The sequence below is a fragment of the Ictalurus furcatus genome, chromosome 29 (genome assembly GCF_023375685.1).
Source record: "Ictalurus furcatus strain D&B chromosome 29, Billie_1.0, whole genome shotgun sequence".
In the NCBI taxonomy this organism is placed as follows: domain Eukaryota; kingdom Metazoa; phylum Chordata; class Actinopteri; order Siluriformes; family Ictaluridae; genus Ictalurus; species Ictalurus furcatus.
In genome coordinates this window covers 11,756,984-11,771,383 of record NC_071283.1, presented here as the reverse complement: position 1 = coordinate 11,771,383, position 14,400 = coordinate 11,756,984, and the positions used below count along the sequence as shown (strand labels likewise).

At 39.5% G+C, this 14,400-nt stretch overlaps 4 protein-coding genes across 4 annotated transcripts; all 4 read right to left on the bottom strand.

The window, feature by feature from the left end:
- Positions 1 to 1,351: 1,351 nt before the first annotated feature.
- Positions 1,352 to 2,138, bottom strand: LOC128604036 (gamma-crystallin M2-like). The gene is made up of 3 exons (XM_053618808.1): positions 2,130 to 2,138; positions 1,756 to 2,001; positions 1,352 to 1,661 (listed from the first exon to the last, which is right to left on the bottom strand). The coding sequence occupies exons 1-3, from the start codon at positions 2,136 to 2,138 to the stop codon at positions 1,386 to 1,388; spliced, it is 531 nt and encodes a 176-aa protein (XP_053474783.1). The 3' UTR covers positions 1,352 to 1,385.
- Positions 2,139 to 5,245: 3,107 nt separating this feature from the next.
- On the bottom strand, positions 5,246 to 6,306 carry LOC128604035 (gamma-crystallin M2-like). The gene is made up of 3 exons (XM_053618807.1): positions 6,284 to 6,306; positions 5,830 to 6,100; positions 5,246 to 5,721 (listed from the first exon to the last, which is right to left on the bottom strand). The coding sequence occupies exons 1-3, from the start codon at positions 6,304 to 6,306 to the stop codon at positions 5,446 to 5,448; spliced, it is 570 nt and encodes a 189-aa protein (XP_053474782.1). The 3' UTR covers positions 5,246 to 5,445.
- Positions 6,307 to 8,846: 2,540 nt separating this feature from the next.
- LOC128604034 (gamma-crystallin M2-like) lies at positions 8,847 to 9,662 on the bottom strand. The gene is made up of 3 exons (XM_053618806.1): positions 9,648 to 9,662; positions 9,217 to 9,462; positions 8,847 to 9,122 (listed from the first exon to the last, which is right to left on the bottom strand). The coding sequence occupies exons 1-3, from the start codon at positions 9,660 to 9,662 to the stop codon at positions 8,847 to 8,849; spliced, it is 537 nt and encodes a 178-aa protein (XP_053474781.1).
- Positions 9,663 to 13,483: 3,821 nt separating this feature from the next.
- LOC128604033 (gamma-crystallin M2-like) lies at positions 13,484 to 14,197 on the bottom strand. Its single transcript, XM_053618805.1, has 3 exons — positions 14,183 to 14,197; positions 13,854 to 14,099; positions 13,484 to 13,759 (listed from the first exon to the last, which is right to left on the bottom strand). Exons 1-3 carry the CDS (start codon positions 14,195 to 14,197, stop codon positions 13,484 to 13,486), a joined length of 537 nt encoding a protein of 178 aa, XP_053474780.1.
- Positions 14,198 to 14,400: the final 203 nt, after the last annotated feature.

Genomic DNA, 14,400 nt, shown 5'->3' with positions numbered 1-14,400 from the left:
CACCATGATGCTTCCACCTCCAGACTTCACTGTTGGTGTAGTGTTTTTAGGGTGATGTGCAGTGCCATTTCTTCTCCAAACATGGTGTGTAGTATGACAGCCAAAAAGTTAAATTTTGCTCTCGTCTGACCAGACTACACTCTCCTAGTATTTCATAGGCTTGTCCAAATGAGTTGTAGCAAACTTTAAATGAGCTTCAACATGCCTTTTCTTTAGTAATGGAGTCATGCTGGATGAGCGTGAGCAGTGGAGTGCATTGCCTATTGTTATCTAAATGGTAAATGGCACACTTATATATCCAAAGCACTTTACCCTGTGTCTCATTCACCCATAGACTCACACACCAAGGGTAGCAGAGCTGCCATGTAAGGCACTAACTTGCCATCGGGAGCAACTTGGGTGTTCAGTGTCTTGCCCAAGGAGACTTCAGCACATGGAGTCATGCGGGCCAGGAATCGAACCGCCAACCCTATGATTAGTGGACAACCCGCACTACCAACTGAGCCACAGCCGCACAGCTGCTCTGTGACAATGGTACCTGCTGCCTCCAAGTGTTTCTGGAGCTCTTTCCGAGTGGTCCTTGGCTCTTGGGCTACTCTTCTGACTATTCTTCTGACTCCCTAGTCAAAAATCTTGCGAGGAGCTCCTGTGCGTGGCCGGGTGATGAGTGATGTTGCTTCCACTTGCTAATAATGGCCCCAATGGTGCTTACTGGAGGATTCAGAAGTTTTGAAATACGTCTGTATCCATTTCCATCAATATGTTTATGTGAATATCCTCATTGGAAATATATTTACTGGAAAAAAATGTTGACGCGTTCAATACTTATTTCGCCCACTGTAGCTGTATCTTTTTTTTTTTTTTTTAATTAGTGGTCATATACGTCATATATATCAATATGTGGTCATTGGGAATAGTTCTAGATCAGCAAGCAAGGTTTTAAACATCTTTAGGCAGACTGTCTATTTTTACCACCATGTTTCATAAACTGTCTCTTTACCAAATGTAGTCTTTGCAGGCAGACAGCCAAGGCAAACTTAGGAAGTTGAAAGTGAATAAAATATTTCCATGTTGTTTTAAGAAAATATATTTATGTTTTCTTAAATTATAGAAAGCTATGTGCATTAGAAGCATAAAAGCTCAATTTTAGCCAGAACCCAACTTCTCATCATTTTTGGCTGTTTGCCAGAATCCAGCTCTAAAGACATTCAAAATTCTCACATTCAAAATTCTCAAAATTCCCCCTGCAGTTTCAAAATATTTAGTGCAAAGTATACAAGTTTAACCATTTACTTCCGAAAAAAAAGGATTAAAACACAGATTCAGTTTGTTGTTCAAAGTTTTATTTAAATTTGCAAAGGCTACAACAATAAACCTGATTGCTTTTAATACCAGGAATCCATGATGCGCCTCATGCTCATGAACCTCATGCCACCATAGTCTCTGAAGTTCCTGTACTCTCCAGGCCTGAAGTACCACATCCTGCCTCTGTAGTGGGGATACTCGTACATGAGCCAGTGGCCGTCCATCACATGGCAGGACATGCAGCCGTTGGACCAGTGGTAACGATCCATGAAGGAATCGCAGTCGTCCGACATCTCATACATCTGACCCATGAAGTTGTCCCTCTCGTAGATCCTCATTCTGTAGGATCCTCTGTGCTGTTTGGGAAGAGGACAAACACTGTCATTTTAGGGCAAAAACACCTACTGGGATATATATATACTAAAAAGAACGTTACATCCAATACCATACCATGGGGATCATGCGGCAGGACCTGATGCAGTTGTTGCCCCAGCCCCACATGCTCATGTAGTCAGCGTACTCGCCCCTCCTCATGAAATACTGGTTTCCCATGAAGTTGGTGCGGTCGTAGACCATCCAGCAGCCGCTCTCCACCCTGCAGGAGTGGCAGCGGCTCATGTAAGAGTGCATATCGGAACAATCACCGGTGCACTCATAGGAGCGCCCCATGAAGTTCCTGTCCTCATAGAAGATAACCTATTTGGGTTAAAAAAAAAAAAAAACCCATTTGTTTCACAGTTAGTTGTGTAGAAATGCAGTCCTCAGTGACTTTTATTATGTAAAAATGTTATATTTTACATTTTACCAATGTCTTTGGTGCTTACCTTGCCCATGATCACTCGCTTAGTTCCAACTAGTGAACTGACATCCTGCCTTGTTTAACCCTTGCATTTATACCTGTCCAGGACCAAAGGGTCTGTGATTCCTATTGTGAAAACTCCTGACCAAGCAACACACCACAGAGGCCTATATAGAGCGCCATAGAGCTTTTGCTACACTCCTATGTTCCACATTCTCTACTTCTCCAGAAGTCATTAGAGTGACAATAGAAGATAATAAATGTATTGCTTTTGTCCAATGTGAAAAATCTCTACTCCAGTGAATCAGTGGTGATTAAAAGAATAGGGACTAAACCATTCCATCCATTTTATTGTGTGGTACATGTTAGCAGTGCTATAGCTATTGCTTTAGATAGCTATAGCCTTGTAGAATCTAGAAAATGCTGTAGCAATTATATGTCTTTGTTAAACGATTTCAGAAATTGCCTGAATTCATTTATATATATTAAGTCATATATGCATAAACATATGTTTTGTACATTTAAAATTTGTATAATTGGAATAAGTGTTGAAAGTTTATATGATCATTTAGCAAAGTTAAACTTCCCTACAACCAGGATATGTATTTTGAAAGGCATAATCAGACCTTGGTTTGTCTGAACATGAGGTCAGCTGGGCTCACTTCAACAGATTCCTACAAAGCAAAATATATTAATTTTTATTATTTATCAAAAATGTTCAAAGAAAGTCTTTTACTCTAAGTAATATGCAATAAGTTTTGAGCTTGGCAAAGTATGTTCAAGTGTTGAAATTCATGCAATGCCCCTTGCTCATTTAACAAAATCTTGCACAAATGGAATGGCCCAGAGTATTAAGTATCAACATGCATTATAATCAATAAAAACCACTTATCCAATCAACATTTCATATACTCACTCTTTTAACAAGCACTGATTCAAACGGTTCTCCTTTCAATATATTTTCCATGTACTAGAACAAATGGAAATTTCTACAGACTCAGAAACCACAGCAGTTGTAATGGCTGGTCAGGGAAATTGCTGTAAGAGGCTATTGTACGTTTCAGTAACCCCTGAGTGCTTGAAAGGTCTTCCAGTATTTGTACAATATGCTATATATAGTATTTTGACAATGCTAACATTTTTAAAAAAATAGCGTTCCCATTCCAAATCAGCAGGCACAGCTGATAGTCACAAATAAGCAAGCTAAATCAACATTCTGTTTTCACTTACTATTAAGCCTTACACACAGAAGGCCAATGCAGTCTCTTGAACCACTTTCAACTGCACTTCATTTCTCCGCTAAAATGCCACCTAGGACACTTGACAAATTTAGGATACTTGACACTGGAGTTTGGTAATGGCACAACCTCTGCTGCTGAGACCAGAACTGATTACTGGCACCTTCATTGTTATGAGACTGGGCATGAGCGATTATACTTGAAGGAAAAATAAAAGGGTTCTCCTGAATTCCCTTCAGCCAAGTCATACACCAAGCTGTTGCTACCAGCAAGAATTCTGACAAAACCATTTTCTAGTTCTGTAATTCTTCTGTACTGACTACAGGAAAGTTAATGCAATAAATAAAGCAGATTTCTTTACTAAACCTTAGATGGATAGGCTAGGATCTGCTTGTTATTTTTGCCCAAGTACATATTTTCAGAAGGACTTACAAATGACCTTAACCCTCGTTCAACAAAAATCTCTATTTTTACTTTTAATATGTCGCCATGCCTTTCGGTCTAAATATGCTTCCACTACCGTTCACATCAAATAAAGAATCAAGCGTTTCTGGAAATAGTAAATGTTAGGCGTATCTGAGCGAACTGTCGATGCATTTACTTTAATTGGCCCAAACACACTGCTAAATTGTAACGTGTGCTTGTAAGTTGCTTATCTTACAAGAAATCTACCAAAGCACAAGTGCTGACTAATTTGGAATAGCAAGTCCTTTTCTATGCCTGTAAAGTCATTTAATATGTCTAACATTTCTGTACTGCCTACAGGAAAGGTAATACAATAACTAAAGCCGATTTCTTTACTATTCTTCAAATGGTTGGATGAATATTTTAGGATCTGCTCATTACGGCACACAAGTATATATTGGAAAAAAAATGTCAAATTCTCATAGCCCCTGGAAAACTTTTTTTTTTTTTTTTTTTAAATCTCCAATATATGGTCATGCCTTTTGATCTAAAACTTCCTCCACTCCATTACCTTGAAGCAAGTAAAGACCCTCTAACCAGTCATTTTGAGGCATATCTAACCTGGTGACCTGGTGATGTGTTTAGTTTAATTGAGCATTGAATGTGTGCTTGGAAGACGCTTACCTTATAAGAAATCTAGGAAAGTGCAAGTGCTTACTAATTTGGGAAAACACATCCAGCAGGGTCAGGTGTGGGCAGCGAACGAAAAGGTGTTTGTCATTATTCACTTCTCCTTGTCATATGTTGTTATAGTGTTTCTGTGCTTCCTGCTCCAAAATGTTTTAAAGGTGATGATATTTTTTTTTTCTGTTCATAATGAGTTCATTCCACTACGGTTGCAAGAGAAGATGAGAATGTGCAGTGTATTGGCAATGGTTCGAAACATCCCAAATGAAGACACTATAGTTGTGATGCTGGCTTTGCAGTATCTTGAGGTTTATTTTGGGTCGAGCTCCTGTATAATAGTACAGACAACAGAATCTTGGATATTTGCCATTAAAAGATGCTGAGAAAGTTGGCCCAGGTGCACACAACTGTAATAGTCTCATATTTATATTTAGCCTTTTTAGGTACTTACACGACAGACTGTACCACACAGGTGTCACCCAGCATGGTTGCTGGTATTGCTCTTCCAGTCTACCATATTTAGAAACTAACACTTACAAGAACAAATAAGGTGTACTTATTTGATTTGGATGTTTTACAGAGAATTTGATTCGAACATGTTTGATTATATCTGCAGTTTTAGAACAGACCGAATGTTGTTTGCTTTCACTACCCACATGAGAGTGAAAACAGCAAGCTCTCGTGACTTTTTTTATTTTTTATTTTTGTCAGGGTAGCATTTATCAAAATTAGTGCCTTGCTTACAAACTTAACAAATGTTCAACTTGATACTGATTTGTAATTACTGGATCTGCAACAATAAGCTGAAGATTTGTCCTTTTATTTTATTTTTTTTAAAAGGTTTTTCAGCCTCAGCATTATTTTTAGGCTTAGACTATAGATTAATGTTTTAATAGTGTTCAAAAAGTATATTTTTCTTCTTTTTTTTTTGCAGGAACAAAGTCCACACGTCATTTATTTTCTTAAAGGACTTTATTGTAAATACATTTTTCATTAGATTAGATTCTTTTTTTAATACCAGGAGTCCATGATGCGTCTCATGCTCATGAACCTCATGCCACCGTAGTCTCTGAAGTTCCTGTACTCTCCAGGCCTGAAGTACCACATCCTGCCTCTGTAGTGGGGATACTCGTACATGAGCCAGTGGCCGTCCATCACATGGCAGGACATGCAGCCGTTGGACCAGTGGTAACGATCCATGAAGGAATCGCAGTCGTCCGACATCTCATACATCTGACCCATGAAGTTGTCCCTCTCGTAGATCCTCATTCTGTAGGATCCTCTGTGCTGTTTGGGAAGAGGATTAACACTGTCATTTTAGGGCAAAAACACTTCCTGGGATATATATACTGTATATATATATATACAACAAAAATGTTACATGTAATACCATACCATGGGGATCATGCGGCAGGACCTGATGCAGTTGTTGCCCCAGCCCCACATGTTCATGTAGTCAGCGTACTCGCCCCTCCTCATGAAATACTGGTTTCCCATGAAGTTGGGGTGGTCGTAGACCATCCAGCAGCCGCTCTCCACCCTGCAGGAGTGGCAGCGGCTCATGTAAGAGTGCATATCGGAACAATCACCGGTGCACTCATAGGAGCGCCCCATGAAGTTCCTGTCCTCGTAGAAGATAACCTGTTTTGGTAGAAAGTAAGAGCTTCTTAATTACTGAAGCAAATTTGTCCATGCTAATCCAGTAGCTTTCAAAATGAAATATTTTACTAGACAATTGTTTGATCTGTGATGTTTACCTTGCCCATGGTTATGATGACTCTTTGGGTTTGTCCAAGCGCTTTCCACTTGTAGTTTGACAACCGGACTAGTTTAACCCCTGCTTTTATACCTGACCAGGTCCAAAGCATACATGACTCCTATTGTGAAAACTCCTGACCAGTAGTAAAGTTAAGAGGTAAATAGAGTCCATGACTCTATTCTGTGTATCACATGTACAAAGGACAGTTTTTAAAAGGCTTACACTGGCAAGAGAATGCACACATATTTACACCATTCAGGCATTTTGGTCATACAGACAATTTGTGGTTTTGTTTCTTTTGTATCAGGTCTGCTTTTTGTTAGCACGGCAAACTGGGCTTGCAAAGACAAGAGTGTTGGGAGCACAAACAAAATAAAGTTGTTCCGCTAATTTAGTAGCATGTTCCAGAATATTCTATTGGGGCCTTGGTGTATCAAGTAGTTGCTCTTAAAATTTAAAAATGATGGGCAGTAGAGAGAGACATTTTGGATGCAGGTTCCTTTCTTGGTCATTACTCTATGACATCTGAGCTAATCGTGTGCAAGTGAAATCCCTGGTTACACTGTAGCATCACCCATTCAAATGGTTCTCCTGCTACAGTTTTCTGTTGTTTTCCTATATAACAGAAAATAGAAACATTTCTATACTCAAACACAGTCAGTTTCATTCCACTTCAAATGAAATGTGTACATTATTGCTCATGGATTATAATCCCGCATCATAGTACATCAGTATACTTGATATAGATAAAGGTGGATGGTAGCTCTGGGTCTGTATTGATGACTGTTTATGATTGCTGATACAGCAGCTATCCAATGCTACAAAATAATGTACAACACCTAAAGGCTTCATATATATGAAGCGCGTTGCGTTGCTGGTGTGAGGTTATTTCCGCCACTATTAATAATGCTACATATACTGTATGTGGAGACATTAGGCGCTGTATTCCGTTTGGCCACATTGCTTTACAAATATGGGAGAATAACTGCTTCTGTACTCAAATTCATGAACCTGAATTACTTATCTACTGGACATGAAGAATGATTTGTAATGTAGTGGGATTACTAGCAATGAGCAACATTATACTTCAGATGTTTGTACTCCAATCAGAGTAAATTTGGCCAGGACAGGTACAGATCTTGAATATTGTGCATATATTAAGAATTAGTAGTAATCTTGCAACACATTAAGACACTAGTCTATATAGAGATACAGGCTAATAGTAGCTTTGGGTCTGTCTTGGAGAATTAATTCTGGTTTAGTGACATTCAGCACTAGCTAAGACTTAAGAGCAGTCTGTGCTTATCATGATAAACAAGGACAAACTGTGTAGATACAGAGTCTGAAGACTGCCCATATGCAGCATGAAGTATTCCAGTGTGTTATTAATCATTGTTGTACTAATCCCTCAAAAGGAATGCAATACTTGTTTGTGAAAGGCACAAAAGCATACGATGCAGATACATTTATTCATTTCATTCCTAAAACCTCTATGATAACCAGGGTCGGGAGGGTTACTTTAAAAATGTATTCCGTTACAGCTACAAATTACTTCATGAAAAAAAAAAAATGTCATCAGTAACGTAATCCAAGTATCACAATAGGAAAGTAATGCAATCTGATTACTTTTGGATTACTTCAAGGCCACATATGTAAATACAGTCAAGAGAAAAGCAATATGATCGAAAATACTGTTATTTAGAGCTTATTTTAAGCTTAAAACGTTCAATGTTTGGATTTGTTTGAATCAAATAAATAAATACAGTACAAGATCACTGTCTCTGATGCAGGTAACATTACATCAAAAAAGCTAGGGTGACCCTATTCCCATATTCTGGTTTTCCAAAAAAAAAAAAAAAAAAAAAAGGACACTTTAATAGGCTGAAAAAGACACTATTGTCATCACATAAATATATATTAATAAAACTGGTTTCACTCTGCCCACATTTTACAATTTTTCCTTTCTTATATTCTTTTGAATTTCCATAGAATAAAGTAAAATATCAGATGCCATGAGTGTACCTTCTACCATCATTTACACATGACCACGTAATACGAAGCAATGTGATGACATGAGATTTAAAATGGCCTTATATGGCCATAGGTATTGTTTCGACTCAGGACAGCTTGCATAACAAAGCTAGTTTTCTATATTATTACAACGGATGATAGTATGGTGAAGAGTGGTGCTTTTATATAAAGATGTTAGGTTACAGTGAACACACTACTCGGCATCCTTATCTTATGAGAAATCTGTATCAATTTGAATGAATAAGGAAGATGTTTTGAATTTTGTTTTTGTTTGTTTTTGTTTCATTTCATACTTCTCAAGTCATAAGACAATGCATAAATGCTGACCCATATCTAATCGCATCTCAGGCTTTGTCTATTTTTTTTTTTTTATATGAATAATTTTGTGAAAATATATCTATTTTTACTCATATATGTTCTGAGTAAACATTTTCTATTATATTATTTTTAACCAAGAAGCTAATTCCTGCACCTGCTACTGGATATAGCAGCATAACATATCTCAATTTTAGCAAATCATCCACTGATGATAAAGCACATTTTTATTGGAAAAAAAATACAACATACGTAGTTAGTGGTTATTTAATGTTTATTTTACATTTTCTAGTTGTTCCAGGATCTTTTAATACCATGAATCCATGATGCGCCTCATGCTCATGAACCTCATGCCGCCGTAGTCTCTGAAGTTCCTGTACTCTCCAGGCCTGAAGTACCACATCCTGCCTCTGTAGTGGGGATACTCGTACATGAGCCAGTGGCCGTCCATCACATGGCAGGACATGCAGCCGTTGGACCAGTGGTAACGATCCATGAAGGAATCGCAGTCGTCCGACATCTCATACATCTGACCCATGAAGTTGTCCCTCTCGTAGATCCTCATTCTGTAGGATCCTCTGTGCTGTTTGGGAAGAGGACAAACACTGTCATTTTAGGGAAAAAACACCTACTGGGATATATCTATCCTAAAAAGTATGTTACATCCAATACCATACCATGGGGATCATGCGGCAGGACCTGATGCAGTTGTTGCCCCAGCCCCACATGTTCATGTAGTCAGCGTACTCGCCCCTCCTCATGAAATACTGGTTTCCCATGAAGTTGGTGCGGTCGTAGACCATCCAGCAGCCGCTCTCCACCCTGCAGGAGTGGCAGCGGCTCATGTAAGAGTGCATATCGGAACAATCACCGGTGCACTCATAGGAGTGCCCCATGAAGTTCCTGTCCTCGTAGAAGATAACCTGTTTGGGTGAGGAGTTTCAGAATCAGTTTCACAAGAAGAGTATCAATGCTTTTGGTAGAAAGAACCTTTGAGCAAATTGAAAGTTGGGCACATTTGTTTATGCTACCTTAGTAGCATTGCAATGATCAACAATGAGCAATTATTTGAAATTAAACAAATATTTAATGTTCTTGCAGTGTTTACCCTGCCCATGGTCATGGTGACTGGTTTGACTTGTCCAAGCTGCTTCCAACTGCTGAACTGCCCACCTGACTGGTTTAACCCCTGTATTTATACCTGACCAGAACTAAAGAAACTCTTGACCAGACATAAAGCACAAAGGTCAACAAAGACCGAAAGAGCTTTTGCTATAGTCCCACACGCCGTGGTTTCCAGATGGCTTTAACATGGCTAGCATTAGCAAGCTAACACCATATATCTTTCAGTAGTCAGCTATTTTAGTCATTACAGTCTATAGACATGCTTTTTTTCTTTTGTGTCATGTGAATGACCTGTACCTGTTATCTGTTTGGAAAGCTGGTAAAATGGTTCTGTAAAAACAAATGTACGTTGTCAGTACAAGCAGAATGTTGCTCTGTGAGTTTAGTAGCATAATCCATTCTGAAGACCTATATACAAATGAGGCTTTGGGGTATTATGCAGCAATTGCTCTGAGAAGCTTCAATAGACATTTCTGTGCATCTCAATTGATCTCTGTAACAGTTTAAAAGAAATGTTTCAAAATGAGCAAATAAAGCTAGACCTTACACCACTAGTGAACTGCCTTGACCAATTTAAGCATAAGTTCCTTCCCTGGTGAAGAAATATCCCCAAGGTATCAACACACATTCAGTTTTTCCTCCTATCACTGTTTTTTTTTTCACATACTGGCACACAGGTCAAATCCTGTAATATTCAAACACAGATGTTATTTCACGCCAGAAGCGATGCCGTAATATACAGTATCCCACAAAAGTGAGTACACCCCTGACATTTTTGTAAATATTTGATGATATCTTTTCATGTGACAACACTGAAGAAATGACACTTTGCTACAATGTAATGTAGTGAGTGTACAGCTTGTGTAACAGTGTAAATTTGCTGTCCCCTCAAAATAACTCAACACACAGCCATTAATGTCTAAACCGCTGGCAACAAAAGTGAGTACAGCCCTAAGTGAAAATGTCCAAATTGGGCCCAAAGTGTCAATATTTTGTGTGGCCACCATTATTTTCCAGCACTGCCTTAACCCTCTTGGGCATGGAGTTCACCAGAGCTTCACAGGTTGCCACTGGAGTCCTCTTCCTCTCCTCCATGACAACATCACAGAGCTGGTGGATGTTAGAGACCTTGTGCTCCTCTACCTTCCATTTGAGGATGCCCCACAGATGCTCAATAGGTTTAGTCCATCACCTTCACCCTCAGCTTCTTTAGCAAGGCAGTGGTCGTCTTGGAGGTGTGTTTGGGGTCGTTATCATGCTGGAATAGTGCCCTGCAGCCCAGTCTCCGAAGGGAGGGGATCATGCTCTGCTTCAGTATGTCACAGTACATGTTGGCATTCATGGTTCCCTCAATGAACTGTAGCTCCCCAGTGCCGGCAGCACTCATGCAGCCCCAGACCATGACACTCCCACCACCATGCTTGACTGTAGGCAAGACACACTTGTCTTTGTACTCCTCACCTGGTTGCCGCCACACACGCTTCACACCATCTGAACCAAACAAGTTTATCTTGGTCTCATCAGACCACAGGACATGGTTCCAGTATTCCATGTCCTTAGTCTGCTTGTCTTCAGCAAACTGTTTGCGGGCTTTCTTGTGCATCATCTTTAGAAGAGAATTTCTTCTGGGACGACAGCCATGCAGACCAATTTGATGCAGTGTGCGGCATATGGTCTGAGCACTGACAGGCTGACCCCCCACCCCTTCAACCTCTGCAGCAATGCTGGCAGCACTCATACGTCTATTTCCCAAAGACAACCTCTGGATATGATGCTGAGTACGTGCACTCAACTTCTTTGGTCAATCATGGCGAGGCCTGTTCTGAGTGGAAGCTGTCCTGTTAAACCGCTGTATGGTCTTGGCCACCGTGCTGCAGCTCAGTGTCAGGGTCTTGGCAATCTTCTTATAGCCTAGGCCGTCTTTATGTAGAGCAACAATTCTTTTTTTCAGATCCTCAGAGAGTTCTTTGCCATGAGGTGCCATGTTGAACTTCCAGTGACCATTATGAGGGAGTGTGAGAGCGATGACGCCAAATTTAACACACCTGCTCCCCATTCACACCTGAGACCTTGTAACACTAACAAGTCACATGACACCGGGGTCGGAAAATGGCTAATTGGGCCCAATTTGGACATTTTCACTTAGGGCTGTACTCACTTTTGTTGCCAGCGGTTTAGACATTAATGGCTGTGTGTTGAGTAATTTTGAAGGGACAGCAAATTTACACTGTTACACAAGCTGTACACTCACTACTTCACATTGTAGCAAAGTGTCATTTCTTCAGTGTTGTCACATGAAAAGATATTATCAAATATTTACAAAAATGTCAGGGGTGTACTCACTTTTGTGAGATACTGTATGTAATTTTATGTTTTATGTAACACTGAGGAGCCCTGAAATTTGACCTTATTTATCTCACTATACACCTCAGCATCAACCACAGAAAACCTGTACATTGAGAGAGAAAGCTCAATGTGTTAAGCCACTGTCACCTGCTATTATGGTCCTATTCTAGTTAATTATTAATATTAATTAATTCTGGTTAATTCTAATTAATTTAGGGTATTTTACAGCAGAGTTTGTTACTCACAACTACTGAAATGGTCTTACTCTGACGAGACTACAAATGTACTCTCCAATACCTTTTTCATATTTATACTCTGGGCGGAAGACCTTAACTATGCAAGTAAAAAAATATAATGAAGCTCATCATCCTGGTGTTGCATTGTGGATGTTTGGCAAACGTTTTCCACTATTCATATCATACCAGAAGATTTCGCTGAGTATCTTTCAAATTACTAGGTTTGACAAATTGTTAAAATGATTCAAAAATGGCCTTAACATAATCACTAAGTGAGATTGTATTGCTTTTCTTCACTTGGAGGGTTCCATGGATAAAACAGGAACCTCTGCATATGCCACTAAGGTGGATTGTTGAAAATCGATACATTCCATTAATCCAGTGAACATCAGAGATCTTTGCTTTTTGGAACATCAGCTTTGAGTATACAGTCATACCTTTTGGTAGAAGAAATGACCCTGCAAATGATCAGCAATTAATGAACCAAATGTTGTCTGGAAAGTAATTGAGTAATTATGAGTCAGATCTGGGCAGGGTGGCCAAAACACATTGCTGCTTTAAAACATGTGCTTGAGAATTAAAACTTGGAGTAAACACCCAAGCAGGGTCAGATGCATCTTTTTTTTTTTTTTAATAAATGTGTCTCAAAATGACTTAGTCGAATGAGAATTTAACAATGGCTGGTTATGCATTGCAATACTTTGCTGTTTTCTGATGAATTTGCTGAATTCTTTTGCATATTGATTTGAATGTGTTTTAATGAAATCTCAAAATGTGTTTGATTCAATAAACTTTGCTCTGAAATGAGTTTGGTGGTTGAAGGTAAATAGTTGAAAGGTCATAGTGTGGTTGGTGTGGCTTTATGTCAGAACCTTGGATTACACACTTTTGTACTATTTTTGAATAACTTTATAAAGCACAAATTAAATTACAGGAAAAATGGGACTGGCTTTATTTGAGGTGTTACAATTTTAATATAAAGTCTATTAAGATATTAGTGCAAGATAACCACCCCAACAAATGCTGTACCTTCATCCATGGTAGTCCAGCAAATCTTGCGAGGTCATGGGAGGACATATTGTGCTTCATTACTGTCAAATGGAGTGGTTTCTAAAATGTTTTCTTAAAAACGTCTTTATGGAGATACGGTGAGATCATTATGGAGGGAAAACACAAACGCTTTTCTGTATTTTGATTATTCGAAATTTCTTTATTGTCAATTTAGCATAGTTTGCTTTTAATACCAGGAGTCCATGATGCGCCTCATGCTCATGAACCTCATGCCGCCGTAATCTCTGAAGTTCCTGTACTCTCCAGGCCTGAAGTACCACATCCTGCCTCTGTAGTGGGGATACTCGTACATGAGCCAGTGGCCGTCCATCACATGGCAGGACATGCAGCCGTTGGACCAGTGGTAACGATCCATGAAGGAATCGCAGTCGTCCGACATCTCATACATCTGACCCATGAAGTTATCCCTCTCATAGATCCTCATTCTGTAGGATCCTCTGTGCTGTTTGGGAAGAGGACAAACACTGTCATTTTAGGGCAAAAACACCTACTGGGATATATATATACTAAAAAGAACGTTACATCCAATACCATACCATGGGGATCATGCGGCAGGACCTGATGCAGTTGTTGCCCCAGCCCCACATGTTCATGTAGTCAGCGTACTCGCCCCTCCTCATGAAATACTGGTTTCCCATGAAGTTGGGGTGGTCGTAGACCATCCAGCAGCCGCTCTCCACCCTGCAGGAGTGGCAGCGACTGAAGTAAGAGTGCATATCGGAACAATCACCGGTGAACTCATAGGAGCGTCCCATGAAGTTCCTGTCCTCGTAAAAGATAACCTGTTGGGGTGATGAGTTTCAGAATCAGCTCAACATTCACAAGTTACATTACATGAAACCTATCTGTCTTTTGATAGTTTTACCTTGCCCATAGTCATGATTACTGGCTTGGCTTGTGTATCCAAAGTGTATCCACCTTGTGAACTGACATCCTGCCTGGTTTAACTGTTGTATTTATACCTGACCAGGACTAAAGATAAATGGCACTTCTATGGGGAAAACTCATGAATATGCAGTTGAGCACAGAGGCCCACAGAGAGTTTTTGTTACATTTTCATATGACACAGAAGACTTTTGAAAC